Source organism: Castor canadensis, chromosome 2, assembly GCF_047511655.1.
Source record: "Castor canadensis chromosome 2, mCasCan1.hap1v2, whole genome shotgun sequence".
Classification (NCBI taxonomy): domain Eukaryota; kingdom Metazoa; phylum Chordata; class Mammalia; order Rodentia; family Castoridae; genus Castor; species Castor canadensis.
The window spans coordinates 131,035,776-131,059,113 of NC_133387.1; the positions used below are offsets into that span (position 1 = coordinate 131,035,776).

The window sequence follows — 23,338 nt, forward strand, 5'->3', positions numbered from 1 at the left end:
ATGCAAAGACACACTGGGCCTACTTCCCAGGTTTCCCTGCCCTGTGCCCCTCACCCTTGCACAGACCCAAACCTAAAAGCCACTAAAACATGCCTCAATCACACCTTTATAATTCTACCTGACACAATTTTTCCCATAAAAGGTGAGTCAAACCAAGAAAAGGGGAAAATTTTGGACTGGAAATTTTACTTTACTCCATATAGTCTATGACTCTGAGATTAAAAACAGAATGAATGTCATTCCCATCCACTTACCAACAGTTTCTTCAGATTCAGCCGTCAAAGACAGAAACCTTTTTGTATTTTCCATCTCCTCGCTACTTTGCAAGCCTTTACTGCTTTTTGCAGACTAATGAAAGAAAAATTAAAGTTTAAACACAGGAAAAGAAGGCAACTGTTCTCATTGATTTGTATTCCAACATAGTTCCCAATCATATACATATCAGCAAAAAAAGGGTCAAGCCGTTTACATCCCTTTAAGTAGGAAATTTGTTATCATTTCCAGTCTCCACAAAATTCTGTCCACAGGTTTCCCAGATAGAGCTGAAGTATTTGTTTACCATTATAGGACAATTACCTTGCTAAAGAATCTTTGGTTTCTATTAGATTTTTTTATAACTCACTAACAACCCAAAGGTACACCATCAAAATGAAATTTCAGAAGCTTTAAATTTGGTAGTGTGTTTTATTGTGTTTCCACTTATAACTCTCATCTCTCTCAAGAAAATAAAAACTACTTTGAGTTTCAATAGGAAAAAGTAATAGACTAACTTTTTTGTTATGCTTTATAGGAATTATTTCTCTAGTTCAAAACACTACACTTTGCTTTTTTTTCCATCTCAATGATCTTCCTGGGGAGCTTAAAAAAAAGTATTCCCAATCACTTCATTCTCTTTTTTTCTTTTAATCTTATGTCTGTCTCACATATACCACTTTCCATTGGGCTAGGGAAGAGGTAGTTTAATTGTGTGACATTTTTTCCCACAGAAGAATGCTACAACTGCTACCACTAAGAAGAACTGTAGACCAGTAGCTCTGGACATCACCTCATTCTTAATTCAGATAACTGCCTAGGGAATTTGCTCTGAAATTGGTCAGTGATTAAGGATGACTCTGTCAAAAACAACCTGTCTGTAATCAGTTTCTTACCGCAGGTACTCTCCTTTGAGGGGCAAAATTCAAATCTGAGTCCAGGGCTGTCTACCATGTCAGTGCCAGCCTCTGGTCAACTTCAACCCCTCAATACTATGGAGACAGGAGATGCAGAAGCAGTGGAGCATGGTCAGACCATAACACTTCATGGCTTTCTGAAGAGATCTCGGCCAGTGCATGAGACAGTGAATTCCCCAACCCGTTTGTCGCCAAGGTTTACTTAATAGTGCTAGCCACACAGTTACGTTTTTGTATACTTGTCTTTTTATCTCCATACTGTAAGCTCACTGAAGAAAATGCAGACATTTACACCTGATTAAAGTAGCTGTCACACCCTTTCCTATTCTAGAGGTGACAGGGCCCAAAGTCTGGGATGTTGCAGACCAACTTATCCTCTCTGGTTCTAGCGGAATATCACCCCTGCAGTCACAAACACACACACACACACACACACACACACACACGCTCACTCACCTCCACAAAATAAGTCAATAAAGGCATGCCACACACTGACACTACTACAGGTCATGCTTTTCTTACTCATCTTAGAGGAAATAGTTTCTTACCTGTCAGCATATGGTTATACAACTCTTACCTTAAGTTCTTCCCACAGCTTTATTCTCATTTCTAGGCCTTGCTTCTTAATTTCTTTTTCTCTATGTTGTCTTTTTGCCAATATTTTATCAAGTCTGTTCATCTTATGAATAGCATCTTGAAGTTGAGAATCTATTTCTTTCAATTTGGGATCATCTGTATTGTGTTCAGAGTAGGAAATGAGTTTGAAGTTTCATAAAACCAAAAAGTTTTGGGGTTTTTTACTGTTTGTTCTTTCATTCAACAGATATTTATGACTGATGGTAATTACTACATTGGTGTCATGTAACTAACTTGATTTACAAGGTGGTTTATAATGCATGTTTTCATATAATTATCCAACAACCCTGTGAAATAGACATTTACCTCTATTTTACAGTTGAGATAGTTGGGTCCTTTCAAAAGGTAATAAATTATAGCACTGGACTCAGAAATGGTTCTCTTATTATTCTAAATCCCAAATTCTTTCTCTTTCACTCTCTATACCTCTGAATCCATGACTAACAAATAGGAAGAAAGGAGGAAGACCCTGACCCTATCCTAAAATTGCTTCAGACTAATGGAAAGAGAAGGCAGGTCTACTGAGAGCTCATAGTTGGTGATAATAGCAGCAAACATGCATAGATTCACCTTAGAGGGAAATGTTAAGTGCTTTATTTATGTGCATTGTTCCCTTCATCCTCTTCTTAACACTGGGAGGTTATATAGTTTGTCTATTGCTGTTTTTTCAAGTAAAAATGGCAATCCATTAAACATGGCATCCCAGTTCAGCTCTCAGCTCAAGCTATCACACAAGTGCCTTTCCCCAATGCAGTCCTTCCACTGGGGTCTCCATGAAACTGTTTTATGTCTACTTCCCATTTTGCCCCACAGGATATTAAGGCTGTGCATTATCTTAAAGTGATCCAATTAATTTTATTGACTTAATAAATTTTTTAAAAACATTTCCTTTTTTTATTTTATCGTTTTTACATTTACTCACATGTGTATACATTGTTTGGGCCACCTCCTCACCCCCTAACCCCCTACCCCCCTCACCTCCTGCAGAACCTGTTCTGCCCTCTTGTATTCAATTTTGTTGAAGAGAAAACATAAGAGATAATAAGAAAACAATAGCATTTTGCTAGTTTGAGATAAAGACAGCTATGTGAGAGATTCCTAGCACTGTAATTTGCAGCTCACACTGGTTCATCTCTACCAGACCTCTTCACTACCTCCTGGTCCCCTCCCCTTAGTGGCCTCTGCCAGTTTAAGATTACCATATTTGCCCCTCTACAGTGAGCACCTCAACCATATTCAAGATTTAGGTTTCCTTCCCTTTCCCTATTCTTCCCATGTGTGTTCTCCCCTTAGTGTGTGGCCCATGTCCAATAATATTACTGCATTTTTTTAAAAAAAATATTTCTACTACTTCATCAGGGACATCCTTGAGTGACACTGCCTACTTCTTGTGCCTGCCGGTGCCAGGAAGTAACTGCTGCACAGTCTGTCCTGACTCAGGCTAAGGCGTTAGCAGTCCAGCCCACCATTGCTTTTGTGCCATCAGCTCAAATGTCAACACAGGGACAGAATAGCAAGTAGCATCTGAGTGTTTTTATGAAAACAGTGTTTATCATGCAGCACTGCTGCAAGGCTCAGGGACACCCCATCCCCAGAGGTCTACAAATCATACTTGAGAACCACTGTTCTAACCCAATCTAGCCAGAATTAGTGAAAAAATAGCTTTTTAAATACAAATGTTGTTAATTCTGAGTGGGATTATTCCTTAAAGAGTTTTATAAATTATAGTATATATATTATTCTGAAATTTTAATCATCAAAATTACCCATAAATCATGATATAAGATGCAAAAATACCACCTACTTGATTAATGTTAAATGAGCATGAGAACAATTTTAATAAATGACATATTTGTTAAATTTATAAATACATTTAGGTGCTCTCAATATTCTTATTATTTAAAAATGGTGATTTTTCTCACAAAAAGTATGCCTAATTTTGGGGTTTTTTTTCCTTTTTAATGATACTAGGATTTGAACTCAGGACCTCAACCTTGCTAGGCAAGCAAGGTCACCCTGTCACTTGGGCTATACCCCAGTCTATTATTTTTACTTAGCTAATAAAAACTCATGTAATTCCAGTATTTTAAATATAACATCTGTAGTTATCATTGTCCAACCACCTGGTGATTGTCCTACCTGAGCGCTCAGAGGTTATGGGATGCTGAACCAGGTCCAGATCTTCACTTGACCCTTCTTGGACCAGTTTTATTTTCTCGGAGTAGTTTGCCCATCTAGCATCACTACTATTTCTTCTTTCTTCTCTATTACTGATTTCTGAGTGGTCCTCTTTACCAGAATTCAATTTGCTTGCAGTATCAATCTAAAAATAATTTCCAAAACACAGGTTACAAAAATTAATATATTTTCTCCTGCTTGACCAAAGGATACTGAAAAAAAATAATGTATTTACTTAAAACCTTATACTTCAGAATATCTTAACACTAATGAAATCATATGTGGAGATAAATAGAGAGAGATAGAGATGCAAATATACACACAGACACACACTAGCATTAAAATATCTAGAAGTGTAACACTTTTTAATTAAATGTAATTTAACTGTACAATTAAATTCAATAACACTTACACCAATGACTATGTGGTATAGGCATTACTACCTCACTCAACAGAAGACAACACAGATTTGGTACAGGATGAAACTAGTGAAGAACCAGCTCATAGATGAGTATGAATGCAAAAGAAGGAATCAAAAGACATGAGAAAAGGGCGATGCTGTAAAGAACAGATAGAATTGGGAAAAAAAACTAAAATGAACTTTTAGAAATTAAAGAGCATCATTAAACTGTAAATTTCAAGCCAGTAGCTCACACCTGTAATTCTAGTTACCCAGGAGGCAGATATCAGGAGGATCGTGATTCAATCCTCCTGGTCCTGGACAAGCAGTTCTCAAGACCCTATCTTGAACATACCCAACACAAAAAAAGGGCTGGTGGAGTGGCTCAAGTGGTAGAGCACCTGCCTGGCAAGCACAAGACCTCTGAGTTCAAACCCCAGTACTACCAAGAAAAAAAATTAAATTTCAGTAGATGGATTAAAAACAGATTAGAAAGAACTCAAAACCTGAAAATATATGCTAAAATTACTCAGAGTGAGGCAGAGAAAGACAAATGATTAGAAAATATTAAAAAGAAAAGAGAAATGAAGGATAAAAGGGTAAGTTTGAACAGACACTTAATATGACTTCTGGGTGGAGAAAACAGAAAAAACAGGCAATACTTGGAACATGGAAATTTATTTGGAAACATTAAAATATGGTTGGGGATTTCTCAAAACAGATGAAAGGCCCAAATCCTTACACTGAGGAAGTACTAGTCTCCAAAATGATAAATTGAATAAACCCATGCCTAGATGAGTGATAGTGACACCAAAGACAAAGAGAAAAAAGTTACAGCAACCAGAAAAAAATATCCAAGCTAGACAATCCATAGTAGAATGAACACGTGAGGCCACAAAGACTTCTCACTGGCAACAAGAGAGCCACAGCCAAATAAGCAACTCCTCCAAGGTGCTCTGTGAAGATAGTTCCTACTCAGCCATAATATTCCCATGAATGAGAGAAAAATAAAGACATTTTCAAAAGATGATTTAGAATTTGCCATTCACAGATGCTTAAAGAAAGATTAATGAAGGATATGTGTACATATATCTACTTCAAGATGAAAGATTACTAAAGAATATGTGTCTACTTGGGAGGCTGAGATGGAGAGGATCACAATTTAAGGCCAGTCCAGACAAAAAGTTAGCAAGACCCCATCTCAACCAATATCTGGGCACAGTGGTTCACACCTGTTATCCCAAGCCACACAAGAGGCTAAGATCAGGAGGATCATGGTTCCAGGCCAGCCAGGACAAAAAATCTTGGTGAGACTCCATCTCAATGGAAAAAACCTGGGCATGGTAGCACACACCTGTCATCCCAATCCTGGGCAAGAAGTGTAAAGCAGGAAGATTGTAGTTCAGGCCAGTAGGGGCAAAAAGTGAGATCCTAACTCCAAAGTAACCAGAGCAAAAAGGGTTGGGATATGGCTCAAGCGGTAGAGTACCTGCCTAGCAAGCACGAATCACTGAGTTCAAACCCCAGTCCCACAAAAAGGGGAAATTTTTCTAAAGAGCAAGGGTAAGCAAAGGAGCCAGTGAAATTATAGGTAAAGTGAAGTTAGCATGTCCAAATAATGATGGTGGTAATATCTAGGCAGAATATCAATAACATATAAATTGTACAGAGTAACAAGGTTAACATCTATGGTCTCTGCATTTTTCAGGAGGAAAATAGGGATATTGGTAAACTTTAGAACTTGTTAGTTCGGTACAAATGTTAATTTGAAGGAAAGAACAGAAATAAGTATAATTTCCAAACCAGTTAATTGAAGCAGAAAGAAACATAATTAAGTCAACCAATCCAATAAAAGGTAAAGAAAAACACCAAGATGCTAGAAATAAATTCAGCTAGTTGAACATATATTAGTTAAAATGAAAAATGTATGTTTAACCCATTATTTTCAAAAAGAGATTTGCAGATGGAATAAAATAAGTAAAATCTCACTTAAAGCATGAAGAAAAAGAAGACAGAAAATTATTTTGAGCTGCTATGTTAAAATCAAACAATTAGGCATACTATACAAGAAAGTAATCTTGACCTATACTTCCTGACTTCACAGAAAAATTAACTGAGACTGTATCATAGGCAAAAATGCAAAACAAAGTATAAAGTTTTCAGAAATAAAAAATTAGAAAAAGTCTTGGGAACCTTGAGTTAGAGTTCTTAGATACAACACCAAAAGCACCATCTCAAAAGAAGGAAAATTTATAAATTGTACTTAACAAAACTAGAAATGCTTGTATTCCAAAGACACAGCTGAAAGAATGGAAGTCAAGTCGTAGGGTGGGAGAAAATATTTGCAAATCATATATCTGACAAAGGACTGTATTTAGAGCATATAAAGAGTGCTCACCCTGTAACCCGAGCTACTCAGGAGGCTGATATCAGGACAATCATGGGTCTAGGCCAGCCCCTGGCCACAAATGTGAGACCTTATTTGAAAAATACCTAAAGCAAAAAGGACTAGTGGAGTGACACAAGTGATAGAGTACCTGCCTTGAAAGCGCAAGGCCCTGAGTTCAAACCCCAAAAGTGAATAAAAAAGAAAAAACAAACTCGCAAAACTTAACAGTAAGAAAAAAAGACAATTTAAATGACTAGGCAAAAAATTTGAATAGCTACTTTCTAAAAATATATACATGCATTGAAATTAAGCACATGAAACATTATGAATTATATTAGCTCTAGGGAACTACAAAAGAAAACCACAAGATGCTACCATACAGAATTTTTTAAACACTGGTTAATAGCAAGGATGCAGAGCAATGGAAACTCTCCTTCATTTCTGGTGGGAACAGAAAACAACTGACAATTTTTTATAGTTAAATAGACACGTACCACACAGCCCAGCAACTGCACTCCTAGCTATTTCCTCTAGAGAAAAAAAAATACATCTATTTCCCCCACAAAAATATAAGATATTTATAACAATATTAAAAAACTGGAATTAATGTTCCTCAACTGGAGAATGAACAGACTGTGCATACCCGTTAAATAGAATACTACTCTGCAATGAAAAATAAAGTTTTGATATCAACATGGATACATCTCAACTGCATTAATCATACTAGGAAATAAAAATCCAGCTGAAGAGCTGTATACAATATGATTCCATTTCTATGACCTTCTAGAAAAGGAAAAACCACAAGGACAGAGAATAGATTGGTAATTATCAGAGAGAATGGGTAAAAGCAAGTTATTTACAAAGGATTAGAATGAAGGATTTTTTTGAAGAGTGATAGAGCTGATCTATATCTTGATTGTCATCACTCCACACATTTCCAAAACTCATAGAACTCTATACCAAAAAATGAATTTTACTTATGTAAAATTTTAGATTAAAAACTGAAAGTTAATAAGAGGTCAAATGAGGCATAATTGTAACTAGATGGGTAGATTAAATGTCATACAGCTAGAAATTCTCCCCAAATTAATCTGTGACTTCAATTTCAATCAAAACCCCAACAGGGTTTTATAGAACTTGAGAAACTGATATAAAATGCATGTAGAAGAACAAAATCCAAAGACAGTCCTGAAAAAAGTACGGTGGGGAAACCCAGTCTTCAATATCGGTAATGATCACATAGCTACAAGAGTTAGCCCACCACATAGGAATGAAGTAGGATCAGGGACACAAAGCTGAAAGCCCAGCTGGTATTTGCAACGTGGCTTCCAGCTTGGGCTCTGTATGCTTGTTGGATCATCTAGTTAGATGTCGCTGCCAGAGACAGAAAGCAGAAGTGAAGAAGCCATCTGGCTAAACTCCTGATAGGAAGCTGGGACAGTGTGTCAAAGGTGCCCATTGCCTGCCTGGTCGCCAGCTTCATGGTTCTGAAGGCCTGTGGCAATACCAGCAGTTAGCAGTCATCTCACCTCTGGACTGCAGCGGTGGTGGCCAGACCTGGGAATCTATAACCCCTGGACTTCTTTTCCCACTGGTGTCTGCCAATTTGGAGAAACTGGAGTCTTGTATTCAATCCCTTTCTGCTAGAAATACCTAGAATGCCATTTCTTGTACTAAATCATGATAGACAAAAAAAAAAAAAAAACCTCTTATGAATTCTATAATGCAGAGTCCAGTCTAGCCCGTAAGTCGAAAAATTTAATAAGGACTTATTAACTTTTTTCACCATAAACTTCAAAAATTTTTATTCACTACAACTTTAAAAAATTACCATATCACAAATAAGGAAATTGATTTTTTTTAATCAAGTTTAGATATTTTAAGAAAACAGACTATTTTAAAGAAAAGAAAAGCATATCATAACCAGGTAATACACCTACCAAATATATGCCACATGACCACAATCATTTTTACAAATACTGAATCTTTTTCATAGTAAATGTGAACAGGTACATATTAGATATTAGAGTAAAAACCTTTCTAATAAAGAAAAAAAGCCAATGTATTAGTCTTAACAAGTTACAATGGGGACAAATAAACTACACCCCAAAATAAGCAAGATGGGAGGAAGGAGTAAGCATGCCTTCCTACTAACCAATCTTGAGTAAAACCCAGAAGTCTGTGTGTAGCCCCTGAACACATAAGAAGGAGAGTTGAGATGGGGTGCTAACCACAACCTTGGTTTCACCAACTGCTAGGTTAAAAGACAGAGTTCAATTTATTTCTAAGCAGCAAATTACCTTGAAGTAACCTGGTTCTGGCGACAGCACCTCCAGAGAAACATTTGAACATCTGCTCCCAGGACGTGCTCTCGAACTTGAGACTGGTTTTGAAATTTCATCTAGGTTTCCCTTTATGATATCCATTGGTATCCTAAAACAGACAAAAAGATTTTAAAAACAAGTGACTTGGGGGTCTACCTGTTTCACTGGTCAATTGATGTTTACATCCAGTTAATCAGAACCTTTGTTATGATTACTATGTTACTAGTACAGTCGTACATAAGAGCTCCCCAATTTCATCAAAAGACATCTTGTGCACATGAATTGTTAAATCCTATGTCCCTGAAGGCACAAAGTACACTACCTGGATGTTAGATGCTTTGGAAGGACCTAGGACAGAATGCAGAAGAGAAAGTGCCTTGCTGGTTTCCTGTGCCTGCAGGGAAACACCTGCTGTCTTCTTGGTCTGCCCTAAAAGAACACGTGGGACCCTGTCTCTCAACCAAGACCCACTTTGGCTTCGTGACCTGCCAAGGCCTCTGGCTGCCTTCTAGTTTTCTGGGTTTGCCGTCCTTATCCTAGCCTTTCCCACTCTAGCTCAGCTTCATCCCAAGCCTCCCTCCCAGCTCTGGCTTCTCCTCTCCTCCTTGCTGCCACCTTATCTGGAGCACCTATCTCAGCCCTACTCAATAACCCCTGATTCTACTTCTTCTCTCCGACACAAGAGAACAAACCCTACTCCCTTTACTAGAGGATAGACTGTCATCTGGCTTCAATCTGCAATCTCCCTGTCACATGACACTGTCCACAGACCTCTTACCACCCCACCTTCTCTACCCCCAGTGCAGTTTTTCAAAGCAAGAAACACTAGGCAGAGTGGCATTAGCAAGAGAGAATGCAGGTGTTGCTGGTGCATTCAATCTTCCACGCTGTGCCCTGGATCAGACCCTTCCAGCTTTGCCCAGTGATATTGGAGTAACAGGCAGGCAAGTATAAGGTGGGAGAAACAGAGCCAATTCCAGCTTTTGTCTTCTCAATACTTAGCTTAAATGTGAATGGATGTCTTCCTCCACAGCCTTTTAAATGCTTATAATTATGTAGTAAACCATTTCTCTCATGGCAGAAGAACAATTGCGTCTCTCCTTGCAAGTGTAACAATGTCCTTTCTTACCCTACAAAATGACTCATCTTCCTTTCTGTTTGTGAACAGCAGAGGTACAGTCTAGAGAAGCTTGGACAAAGGAGGAACCACAGACAACCTGAAGGTCCTCTCTCCAACCATGCAATGTGCTGACGGTAATACTTAGGAGACCAGCAGGTCAATTCTCCCCACTCAGCAACTGACAAAGGCATTGATTTCAACATTATTCACACTCTGCAAAGGGGTTCTGGCTCACTCGGGAAGGTACTGACATTATTATTGTGGGATGATGGATAACCCTAGCCCCATCACATCTCAACCAAAAAGCACAAGTCACCAAAAAGCCAAATGTCTTTTACACACCCTGAGCAGCCTGTCAAAGGGGATTTATTAGAGCTTGCAAGGGAGCGGTGAGCTGCAAGCAGTACACAGCTGATGTAATGCATGTCAATAAAGACAGAGACCGGGGACCCATCAAGGACACAGGTCAGCTCGGAGGCTCCAGAAACCTTCCAACTTGCTTTAGGAGTAGGTTCTCTCCATTGTTCTCTTGAAAGTAAGATAAAAACTGCAGTCCCCAGGAAAAGTGGGAATGCGACTGACTGTCTTGTCCATCTGGGAAAAAAGTCTGGATAAAGAGCACTGACATTGGATCTTACAGACAATTTGAGTGTTCAAGAAAAAGTTGCTTGTCGCATAGAAATTCCATGTGGAAAGCAAAGCATTGTACAAGAAAACAATCAGACAAGATGTAAATAGTTACAGTTATAAAGCACTCAGAATTCTAGAAAGATTTCTAGAATTGCCAAAATGTATTCAAAGTAAATAAAAAATCATTCAAAACTGGACCACCCTGAGCTAATCACTGTTGGTTCATTTCTTTCCTATTTTTTTTCAGTATCTGTCAACAAAATTGGACTCATGTATTTCCTATTTAACATGATGAACATTTCTTATGACATTAAAAGACTTCAAAAATAGAATATTATTCACTCTATGATATTTGATGAAATAGACAGATGTATAACCAGATTCTAAATTATAAAAAATCACTCTGAACACATGCCAACTTTTTATAACATTCACTTGAAACAAGATTAACTTAAACTTTTTCAGAGGCTGTGAAAAATTCAACTTCCATGGATGATTTAAAGCCCAAATGAAAACACACTGCTGCTGTAATTTGATATTTTTAGATGAGTTAAAGAATTAAAAGAAAAATGAATCCTCCTCTGCTTAGTAATTATGAATAGCAAGCCTACAAAATGTGGAATTTTTTTTCATTATTTTTAAGTTTAAAACTGATTTATGGTCAGTTTGTTTTACTTTTATTATGTACAAAATACTTGTCTATGAGGGGAAAAAATCAAGTAATATAGAAGAATGTAAAAGATTTTAAAGTTAAAATTCCCCTCACCCCAAGAACTCAGATTAATCAATTCATGTAAGCCTTCTTCTTCTTCTTTCTTTTTTTTTTTTTTTTTTTACATTTTAAGCATATGCAAAGCTTCTACCCTTTACACCCATCTGCTGCTCCCCAACACAAACACACACACAATGTCATGGCACTTTGAGACTGGCTTTTACACACCTTGTTTTTTTGCTCTGGTTATTTTGGAGATGGAGTCTCTCAAACTATTTGCCCAGGCTGGCCTCAAACCACGATCCTCCTGATCTCAGCCTCCCAAGTAGCTAGGATTATGGGCATAAGCCACTGGCACTCCCAGCTTCCTTTTCACACTTAACAATATATTTTAGTTTTAATCATTATTTATATATATGCTTCATGCTTTCAAACAATGATGCAATGATACCCCATTACATCAATGTAGCATTTTAATCTGCTCATGTAGATTGTATATACAATATTTGCTATTAAAAGCAATTTTTAAATTTACTTTAACATGGATCACAGACCTAAAGTAAAACTTAAAATTATAAAATGTCTAGGAAATATGTGTCACCATGGGTTAGGCAAAGATTTCTTGGATAGAAATCAAAAACTCGATTCAACAAGAAAACAATGATAAATTGGAATGCACTAGAATTAAATACCTGTGCTCTTCAAAGACTTTGTAAGGAAAAGGAGAACAAAACCTTGAAGAAAATATTTGTGAAACACGTCTGACAAAGGACTTGCATACAGAATATATAAAATAGTATCAAGACTCAATAATAAGAAAACAAAGATTTTAGACATCACCCAAGAAGATGTATGGATCACAAATTAGCACATGAAAAAGTGTTCAACATCATTGGTCGTCTGAAAGTTTTAAACTTAAAATCACAATGACAAACCATCACACACCTATTTAAATGGTGAAAATTATCGTTTTTGAGATTACAATGCCAAGGGTTGAGAACGTTGGAGAGCAACCAAAACTCTTACAAATGGTCAGTAACCATTCATTTTGGGGAAGCCACTCTGCAAAAGTGCTTGACTGTTTCTTATAAAGTTAAACATATATTAATCACAGATGCACCCAAGAAATGAAAATCTGTATTCACGTGAATATTTATAGCAGTTTATTAAAACGTGGAAAACAATTAAACTCTTGAAAAGAGTAGAAACTCTTGAAAAGGTAGACTGTGATAACGTTTATACAATGTATCATCACAACAACAAAAGGGAAACAAGCAACTGATACACAGAACACGGATGAATATCCACTGCCTTGTGCTAAATTGAAAGAAGCCAGATACAAAAGGTGACAGAGTGCTCACTTCCATCAGTGTGACATTCTGGAATAGCGCAAAAGCTATGAGAAAAATCCATGAGTGATTGCAGGGTGGGGTCTGGGAAAGGGGTTAAACCTAAGGGATGGAGGGGTGGATGATTACACTGTTCTGTATCTTGATTGCAGAGGTAGTAATTACACACCTGTGTTTGCCAAAACTCAGAGAATTGTACATTAATCATAAATGGTGAATTTCACCGTATATAATTGATATCTCCTGTAGTTATGCTTCTACATCCATAACATAAATTAATATTGCTGCGTCAAAGAGCACTTTGGCTTCAGTTTTGCTAGTCCTCCAACCTCTGGAGGAGACCAGAGGTATCTGTGCATTTGGTTTACCTTCCTTTAGTTACGAGAAAAGTTGAATCTCTACTCAAATATCTACGGGCCATCTTTTTATCTTCATTTTTTCCTGGGAAATGCCTACTTGCATCCTTTACGGTTTATGACGGGGACTAAAGGACTGAGCAGTTCTAGATCCTAGTGGGTAGCAGGCACCGGAATGCGGCGTCCGGACCTCAGAGCTCAGACCACAAGGTGCAAGAAACCCCGCGAAACAGTCTCCGCCCAGCAGCAGCCATTCAATGGTCCCGCCCCAGCCTGGCCCCGCCCCCCTGCCCCGCCCCGAGACCGAGCCCGCCTCACATTGGCCCTTCTCGCTCTCCTTGACAGCCTGTCTTCCGCCACGCAGCCGGCCACGGCTCCGCCCCGCCCACTCATTGCCGCGTCGCGCGGCTCTGGTGCTTCGCTTCACTCGGTGTCGACCCTCACCTTCCCCGCGGGGACTCAAGCAGCTGGCCGCCAGTCCGAGCGCGGACGGGGCAGAAGCGTGTCACTGACAGTCGCAGCGTCACCCACTTCCCCCTTTAGGGGAGCGGCCTTTTTCCACACCGCTGCTTCTCAGGAGGTGGAAGACTACGACGCTCCACCGCCCTGTTGTCTCTAGCATCGCTGTTGCCCTGGCAACCAGAAGATCGCCGCTCCCAGTCTCGCGATAGGAAAAAGGGCCGTACCATCCGGAAACAGGATGTAGGGGTCACTGGGCAGCCAGGGACCATTGCAACCGGCGCGGGTGAGGGTCCGGGCAGGCCTGGCTGGGGAGGCCCTGTTGTCTCCTCCAGTCTTCGCCGCAGACGTCTGGAAGGAGAAGCATTTGTTGGTATTTAGGTTGGGGTCGGAACGGAGACTCTGGGTGCTTGGATGGTTCTGCCCTGTTATTGGGACGTCCTGCACCCGAGCTGTTTCCTCCACCATCAAATGAGGGTGGTGTTATTCCCTTCTCAAAAGATTGCTGTGCAGTCGGAAGAGATCGTGTATGAGAATCTCATGGCAAGTTTTGGGTGCTATGTAAATAAAAAATAGTACTTTTGTGAAGATTTGTTCACAGTCCAAAAAGGGTAATAATTGCTATTTGCACCTTCTTTTGTATTCCTGGTTTCTCTAATTCGCAGTGCAAGAAGACTGTTTCCCTGGGCCCCCCAAACTGGTTTTCCTTATCCTCAGTGCCGTCGGATGTCCTCTGCGTTCCGGTCTCACTGACACTTTACAGTTTGTAAGGCTTTTTCACATTCGCGGCCCCTTTGTCCTCACTGGTTTAGGTAGGGAGAGTGTATTTCTTCTGCTTTTTGGGGCAGAGCAAATAGGTATAAGTTAAGTGAGTTGCTATAACGCAAGGCAGGGCTGGGTATAAAAACTTTCTAGCTGTGCCCTACATCTGCTAGTGAATCCTTTATTTCTATCTTCAGCACAGACTTCTCCTTTAAGCCCCAGATTCCTTTGTCTTAACTGCCTATTTGACATTTCCACTTAGATGTGTAAGAAGCCCCTCAAATTTAACACATCAAAAATCAGAGTTGGATGTGCAGTGGTGGACATCTGTAATCCCAGCCCTTGGGAGGAAGAGGCAGGAGGATCACAAGTTCCAGGACAGCACGGGCAACATAGATCCTGTATTAGAAAAAATAAAATCAAACTACTTTCCTACAGTCTCTCTCCACTCCAACTCCTATCCATCTCAGTAAATGGTAACTGCATCCTGCCAGGCTCAGGTCAGAAATATTGGAGTCATCTTCAATTACTCTTCCTCTTATGTTTGTTACAAATCTTATCACCTCTACAGTCAAAATATATCCAGGATCCACCAGGTGTTGTGGCTCACACTTGTAATCCCAGCTACTTGGGAAACAGAGATAGGATCTCTGTTCAAGGCCAGCCCAGACAAAAGAAGTTAGTGAGACCCAACCTCCAAGAACAAGCCAGAAGTCTGGACATAGTGACCCAGCTCTATAATCCCAGGTATGTAGGAGGCATAGGTAGGAGGATCGGCCTCTGGGGCAAGCCCACTTAAAAAGTGAGAGACCCTATCTGAAAAGTAGCTAAAACAAGAGAGCAGGGTTTGGAATATCCTCAAGCAGTAGAGCACTTGCCTTTCAGGGCATAGAGCCATCACTCTCGCCTAAATAACCTACCTGTAGTCTTTCTGGACCGGGGACCTTGCCCCTGCTCTATACTTTAAACGCAGCAGCCTAAATATATTTTCAAAACCTATGTCCAAACCTGTCAGTCCTCTGCTAAGAGCTCCCCATTTCACTCAAAGTCCTTACAATGCCCTAAGTGATCAGAGAGTTACTTTCATGACCCCCAGTTCTATTCCTGGTATTGTTTTCTCCAACCTCACTGTCCTTGTTGGTGTTTCTATGTCCTCTGAGTAATTCTCAGGAAATTCATATTTTTTCCAAATTCCAAATTAAAAAAAAAAAGTTGAGAAATTAGCAAAATGGGAGGCAGTATTCTAATTCTCTTTGAAAACTAAACCTTAGCAGCAAAGAGATTTTTCTGAAGAAATCCACTGATGTCCAGTCAAAAACAAGGGCAGAAATGCTGACACTCTGCATCAGAGATTGAAATGAACATTTCTGGGAACCAGGACAGGAGCATCTGGGAAAGCACAGCACAGTCTAATGTACCAGTCTTGCTTGTAGCTGGTGATTGTTCTTGGCCTCTCCTGTCTGCTGCTAATAGTGAATCATTCTTTTTCTTTCTTTCTTTCTTTTTGTTTTGTTTTTTGAGACAAAGTCTCATTAAGCAGTCCAGTCTGGCCTTGAACTCTTGATCCTCCTGCTTCAGTCTCCAGAATGCTGGGATCACAGCAGGGGTGTGCCAGGGACTCGGTCTTGCAAATAAAATAAATATTAAGCAGTTGATACTCGTAGGTTTTATACAAACTCTATGAGCAGTGTTTCAAGAAATAATGAGTTGTGGATTCAAACTAAGTCCTTACTGTCAATTTCCAGCTCATGGTTCTAAGAAGTGTGCTAACCTTGCTGGAAGATTTGTATGTTATGTGAAGGAAAAATAATTCGGTAGAGTGCTTGCCTAGCATGTGTGAGACCCTGGGTTTGATCTCCAGCACTGTTGGAAATGAAAAGGAAGTACCTAAGGCTAAGGCTTTCTAGAGTGGAATCAGGAGACTTCGAGGAGCCTTCATATCTGTCAGCTAAAGGTCAAAACCCAGGATGTTTTCACAGGCTTGACAAGCAATGGAAGGCAGTGTCTGCTGCCAGCCTCTCAGCTGGGAAAACCCTAGTTAAGGAACCAATAGAACAGGTTTGCCTATGAGACTTTCTTCCCAGCCAATGAAGGCCTCTGAAAGTACTCCTAATGGAAATCTCCTGTAAAAGAAGAAAAAAGAAAAGAAAAAACCTCTCCTGTGCTTGCCTTAATGGGCAGTGTTCCAGGGCTGTCCTGACTCAGTCCACCTGAACTGAAATTCTTTGTTTCCCAAAAACTGCTATTTCCTTTTACCTTAGTCAACCTTTTTTTTTTTAGTTAACAGTTACATTTTTCAAATTTTACCCAATAATGTTCTCTGTGTTTTCTAGTATTTGAATATTTGCTGTGGGTGATAATTCTTATAAACACTTTTAAATTTATTTTTTAAATAAATGCTTCAGATAGTCATAGGAACAAGTAAAGAATATGAAGAAGGTTGGAAGTATTTTAAGATTAACTTAAGGAGCCAGGAGTATAATGATAGAGTCTGTACGTTTAGCATGCTTGAGGCCCTGGGTTCAATCCCCAGCACCAAAGAAAAAGAATAATTTAAGAGTTTGAGATTAACTGATAGTTGTGAATGCTGGATGTTGATGGCAGACTCCTATAATCTCAGCTATGCAGAAGGCATAGGTAGGAGGACCAAGGTTGACCCCAAGCGAAAATCACAAGACCTCATCTGAAAAATAGTTAAGGCAAAAAAGAAAAAAAATTGTTAGAGGTGTGACTCAAGCAGTAGAGCACCTGTATAGCAAGTGGGAGACCCTGAGTTCGAACCCCAGTACTACCAAAACAAACAAACAAAACTGGCAATGCTGATTTCTTGTTTCTACACAAAGGTTATTTTCTGTCAGGAGCTCAGAAATACTACTCCTTGTTGTTGCTTCTCTAATACAAATAGTAATGCACGTGTACCAGCTCACTGCTGCTTCTGCCTGGAATACAGTGTCCCAGCTGTCCCCATGGCTGGCTTCCTGTCTTGCCTCGGGAGGCCTTTTCCCAACCACACTGGGTAAAATAATAATCCTCACACCACACTTGCGTCTGTCACCTCGACCCTGCTATGTTGTCAGCTTCCCATTGCTGTGACAAAATACTTGAGATAATGAACATATAAGGAGGAAAAGTTTTGTTTGGGGTCATGGTTTCAGAAGTTTTGGTCCATGGTCATTTGACCGCATTGCTAGGGGCCTGTGTCTGCACAGTGTGTCATGACAGGCGTGCTGGTGAAAGAGGCTCAAACCAAGAAACCCCTCTGAGCCTTGATTTTGGATTAACGAAAGACAGGGACTGTAAAATAGGCAGTGTGGGGAGTACTGGTGGAAGGGGGTGAATGAGGAGGTGAAAGTGAGGGAATATGGCTGATGTGCTTCATACACACATGAACTTGACGATGAAACCTCTTGCAAGTGCTTTAAGTGGGGCAAGGACAGGGTTGCAGGGCTGGGGGAGCTGGTGGGGGTCATCTAACCAATGTACAGTGTAAGCCTATTCAAAATTGTCACAATGAATCCTAATAAAAATGGGCAAAGAAAAAGGCTTAATCACCTCGTGGCAGCCCAGAAGCAGAGAAAGAGAAGGGAGGGACAATAGTCCCAGTATTTCCCTCCAGGGTACAACCCCAGTGACCTAACTTCCCTCTCCTAGGCTCCACCTTCTAAAGGTTCCACTGTCTCCCAATAGCACAAGTGACCAAGACTCTAACACATTGGCCTCTGCTGGACACTTACACAGTCTCTATCACCTCTTTAATTTATTTACAAGGAAGAAAGTTACCACTATTTGGATTCTGATACTAACTAGCTAAGTGATCTTAAATCCATTATCTTCCATGGGCCACATTTCTTCATTTGAAGAACAAGCTTGGACTACTTTTGATCTGCAAAAGTAGAACCACCTGGAGAGTTTCCTAAAACATCCATCCCAGGGTTACCCCTGACATCAAATGAAACTACGCTGCTCAAACTTTAAAGTGTAGACAAATCACCTGGCGATGGTGTTAATATACTAATTCAGCATCAGGTGAGACCCAAGACTCACAGACTGGAAGTACTGCCAGCGCTCCTGGTCCACCAACCACTCTCTGAGTGACTTCACACGGTCAGCTTCGGTTCCCACACAGCTTGTTTTCCATGACCCAAGGCCACTCTTTCCCTTTTTTTTTTGGTGGCTAATGGGGACTCATTCAATACATTTCACATTTCTTGTTGATATGAGGGGGACGAAAACTAAGAAAATGCAGAGCTACGATCAGCACCTAGGATGAGATTACTGCTGATTTCACTTTTTAAACGATTGCCTTTTGGATGCATGCAGCATGACATGGACATTTCACATAAACTGTGTCTCATCTTCAATTATTTTCTGTCTCTGTGTTTTTCTCAGTTTTTTACCTCCTGCTGCTTCCATTTTGTGAATGTCTGAGAGGCTGGGTGTGTGCCTGTGCCTAGAGAGTGAAGTTTAATACATTGTAGTTGTTCTGTATTTGTTTTTAATTTCTGGAATCACTCCTGTGTCAGCAATTGAGGGTGGCACTCTCAAAACAGTTAACGTTCAGATAGAAGTAGAAAGAAACATATTTTTCTATGATGTGTTTTCTGTAGTTCTGTGATCTTTCTGCAAACATAGTCTCTAAAGTGCTATGCCTTTCCAAGTCATTCATAAAGATTTCCTCTAAACTCAAGATATTTTAAGAAAATTTTCCTGGTCTTTTTCCACTTTGGTGACATATGGCAGTGTCGGTTTCAGAACTAGCTTTTGTTTTTGTTTTCAGTCTCTCGCTGTTCTTGACATCCTCCTGAGTGGAGTCAGATGGGAATAACTGAGAAAGAGCCCACGTTGCATTCCATCTGGGCTCCAACCACCAGCTCCGCACCCCAATTTCCCTCTTCTCACCATAAGCTTTTACCAAATGTAACATGCTAGGAGAGGGGTCTTTAAGCCTTACACCATAGATGCCACATACCAGGTTACATAGCCATTTCTTCTGAAAGGCAGTGATAGCATGTGGCATGATTCCGTACTTAGCATTATTAAAAACATTGAAGCATTTTATTGCGTGTTTAGGACATGCCTTACACACATCACTTCACTTCATTCTGTCACAGCCTGGGATTGCACGATTACTGTGCAGATTTATGTTTGAGAAGACTGGCATCAAAAGGTTAGGTTTTTCGAGGTCATTCGGGAGCAAATTTGTACTGGGATCCCAACACAGGTTCCAAAGCCAGCTGTCTTAACCTCCTCTCTGATCTTAAGAGGTTGTATTTCCTCTTGTAGGAAGAAAGTATAATGACGCATACTGAAAGCTGTTGGTTGATAGGCGATGGGGGAAGGGCAAGTACTAGAGGGGGTTGATCTGATTAAAGTTCAGTATATTCAGGGGTGAAAATACCCTTTAAACAATGAATAGACATTTAAAAATGAAGGACAGGAATGTGAAACAGGTCCTGTTATAGAGGAGGACTCTAATGGAAGAGGGAGGGTGAATAGAGAGGGTAAAGCAGGGTAAATATGATCCATGCGTTTTATATATTTGTATGCAAGTAGAATAATGAAACCTGTTGAAATTGTTTTAGGTTGAGGGGAGGGGGATGAAGGGGAATGCTGGAGGGGGTGACTAACCAAGGTACATTGAAAGCATATGTGGAAATGTCACAATGAAACCTCCTGTACAACTAATTCACGCTAATAAAAATGTGAAAGAAAGAGAAAAAGAGGTTATTTCTATCCACTAGATGGCACCGATTGTCTTCTGTTAAAGAAAAATCGCAGTCACTCAAAAACTCACTGTCCTCAGATTGTAGGTGTGATTTAAGAAACCACTGAACTGAAATATCCTGTATGTTTAAAGCAGAGTGCATTTCTTCTTTTTAAATAAAGATTTATTGGCAGTGTTCAGGAGTCTCATATTTCTGAACACTTTTCACACGACTCACATTGCACTAGGAGAGAGGAAATACATAAGCCTAACTCAGATTTCTTTTTCTTCTATTGCCTCCCCTCCTCAGTGGGGAAGGCTATTTAAGCAGGATTTTCCAGATCCCTCTGCACTGGAGAGGCTTGTCAGCCAGGGAGATTTAGAATCTGGCTTCTTCTTTTTCTAGCTTCTAACTGACAGTGTGCATTGGGATGAAAGCATACATCCAGACTTGATTTTTGTGTCAGGCAGGAGACTGTAGTCATGGTTCATTTTCTTGCCTGGGGATATGCAGTTGTTCCAGCATTATTCGTGGAAGAGTAACCTTTAGGGAGTGTCTTTAAACAGCCATCCAAATACAAAAAGTGAGAATTAGATCTCAAAAAACAAGAGTGGACTTTTAACAATGTCTTAGTACACATTATAAATAATATCAAAGAACCATTTGGGAACTTTTGAGAAACAAAGTGCTCATACATATTTACATGAAATTAGAAGACATGAAAAGAAGTCTATGCTTTATTCTATTAACCTTTTATACCAAGCTCCTAGCCACAGAGAAATCCACTACACAAGAGACGCACAAGGGAGTTAATAAAGACATAAAGACAAAAATCGGGTTCTGGAACAGGTAATCTTATTTTTTATACAAAGTAAAGTGTCCTTTTTTTATAGCACATTTTTTTAGCGCTTACAGCTGTGAGATAAATCTTCTTCTGGGGTTCTTAGATCTTGCTATTCATATGGATCAGGTGAGGTATTGGTAGTTCTCCCTGTTCCCTGACCTAGTAGATGTAGGGTCCAGACAAGAAATTGGCATTTATATATATATATATGAATCAGGCTTTTTTTGAATTTTTATTTATTTATTTATTCACATGTGCATACATTATTTGGGTCATTTCTCTCCCCTACCTCCCACCATTGTCTCCCTCTCCCCCGCACCCCCTCGCTTCCATGCAGAATCTGTTCTTCCCTTATGTCTAATTTTGTTGAAGAGAAGACATAAGCATAATAACAAAGACAAAGCGTTTTTGCTAGTTAAGTTAAGGATAACTGTACAGAGAGATTCCTAGCATTGCTTCCAGGTACAAATGTGTTACAACCCAAGTTGATTCATCTCTAACTGATCTTTACACTGGTTCCTGATCACCTTCTCATGTTAACTTCTGTCACTTTAAGGTTTCTGCATTAGTTCCTCTGGAGTGGGGACATCAAACACTTTCATGTTTTGGGTTTTCTACCTATTCCTATATCTCCCGTATGTGCTCTCCCCTTGTCATGTGACCCAAGTCCAACTACAATCCTGCATTTGCCCTAGATCTAAAGTCTGCATATGAGGGAGAACATACAATTTTTGGTCTTCTGAGCCTGGCTAACCTCACTCAGAATGATGTTCTCCAGTTCCATCCATTTACTTGCCAGAAACTGGCATTTTAATGAGGACCTGAGTGGTTCTGGTGTGGCTGCCGGGAGCTCACTGGGAAGCCACTGACCTGAGCTGAGGTGGTAGAAGAGAAGTAGTGGAGAGGCCCTGGTGCCACAGTGCCACCAAGCTCTCATGGAGTCAGCTACACAGGGATTCTGACAGTGACACGCATACTCCCTTCATAAACAGTGAGCCCAAAGACTGAAAGAATGCCTCCCTCCCCACGTCCTGCCTTTGAATCTTTTCCCATCTACTGTGGACTCCTACACAGAAGTAGGTGCTGGTCAATGGATGCCCTCAGCTTTAAAAAACGAGGTGAAAAAAAAAATGCTTGCTACTTCTCAATGCCTGAAAACTGATAAACCTTTTGAATACTTTCTGAGTGGAAGGAGTCAGCCACACATGCTCACGTGACCTCATTTAACTAGTTCAAGTGACATGAATACCCATGTGGGGGTGGGATTGTGCCAAAAATTGTGGAAATATGTAACAGTCAGCTCACACACTTTCACACACAGCAGGGAAGCTATGGTTTATAGATGGCAGAGGTTTATTTTTTAAAGACAGTAAAACAGGCCAGGCATAGTGGTGCACACCTTGTAATCCCAACACTCAGGAAGCTGAGGCAAGAGATGGTGACTTCAGGCCAACCTGGGCTACATAAAGAGGCACTGTCTCAAAATAGTAATAAGATAAAGTCAATACAGTCAATCTGAATGAAGATATGTTCTAATGTCCACTGTGATTTGGGGATGGGGGTCACCTCAGTCCTGTCCTCAAGAGTGAATGGTTCTCACAAAAGGGGGAATCTCTCTTCTTCCCCAAAGGAACTCCTTGAGTAGCAGACTGCTAAACTCTTTTATTATATTGTTAGCTCCAAAGTCTGCTGCCTGCAGCAGTTCTGTACCTGTGAAGAATTAAAGAGCTTCCAAAGGCCTTCCGAGGCTGAGGGTCCTTCCAGCTGCTGGATGCCAGCAGCGATGTCACTGTTCTGCTCCTGGAACTTCGCCCTGCCAGCAGAATGAATGAGACACTCACGGTTTGTGAGCAGTTGTTGAAGAGAGGTTTAGTGAGTTCACCGCAGCAATCAGCCCTGAGCTAAAACCCACGGTGCCTGAACACTGCCCATGCCTGGGTATCAGGCTTCAGGCTTCACACATAACTGGCAAGATTGTCTGAGTCCAAAACAACTACTGGTATGTCTCCACACTGGAGTACTATGCCGTGATAAAGAAGAATGACACCATGTCATTTGCAGGGAAATGGATGGATCCGGACATCAGTATGTTAAGCAAAATAAACCAAAATCTAGATCTAAAGAAAAACAAAATAGACATGAACATGAATGGGCACTGCTTGGAGAGACCAGCAGGAGACGGGAGGGGGCAGGACAGTGGAAATGGAAGAATATGATTGAGCACATGGTAGGATGTATCAAAAGGTCACAATGAAACCCAGTTTTAAAAATTGCCAGAAAGATTTGAAAGGGGTTGAGGGAGAGG

The 23,338-nt window shown here is 40.1% G+C and overlaps 1 protein-coding gene and 1 non-coding gene across 6 annotated transcripts in view; both read right to left on the minus strand.

Moving 5' to 3' along the window:
• Fsip1 (fibrous sheath interacting protein 1) overlaps positions 1-14,140 on the minus strand; it is a 200,751-nt gene extending 186,611 nt beyond the window's left edge. The window contains exons 1-5 of one of the 5 annotated variants that reach the window (XM_074065636.1): positions 13,582-14,140; positions 9,073-9,205; positions 3,945-4,128; positions 1,747-1,901; positions 255-348 (exon numbers count right to left, since the gene is read on the minus strand). In XM_074065636.1, coding sequence (XP_073921737.1) covers positions 255-348; positions 1,747-1,901; positions 3,945-4,128; positions 9,073-9,205; positions 13,582-13,583 — 568 coding nt within the window. In that variant the 5' untranslated portion in view covers positions 13,584-14,140. The remainder of the gene's footprint in view (positions 1-254; positions 349-1,746; positions 1,902-3,944; positions 4,129-9,072; positions 9,206-13,581) is intronic. The other 4 variants (XM_074065635.1, XM_074065634.1, XM_074065638.1 and 1 more) reach the window with 4 other exon arrangements.
• LOC141421109 (small nucleolar RNA SNORA41) lies at positions 909-1,040 on the minus strand. The gene has a single exon (XR_012445786.1). It is a non-coding gene; the product is annotated as a small nucleolar RNA SNORA41 (small nucleolar RNA).
• Positions 14,141-23,338: the final 9,198 nt, after the last annotated feature.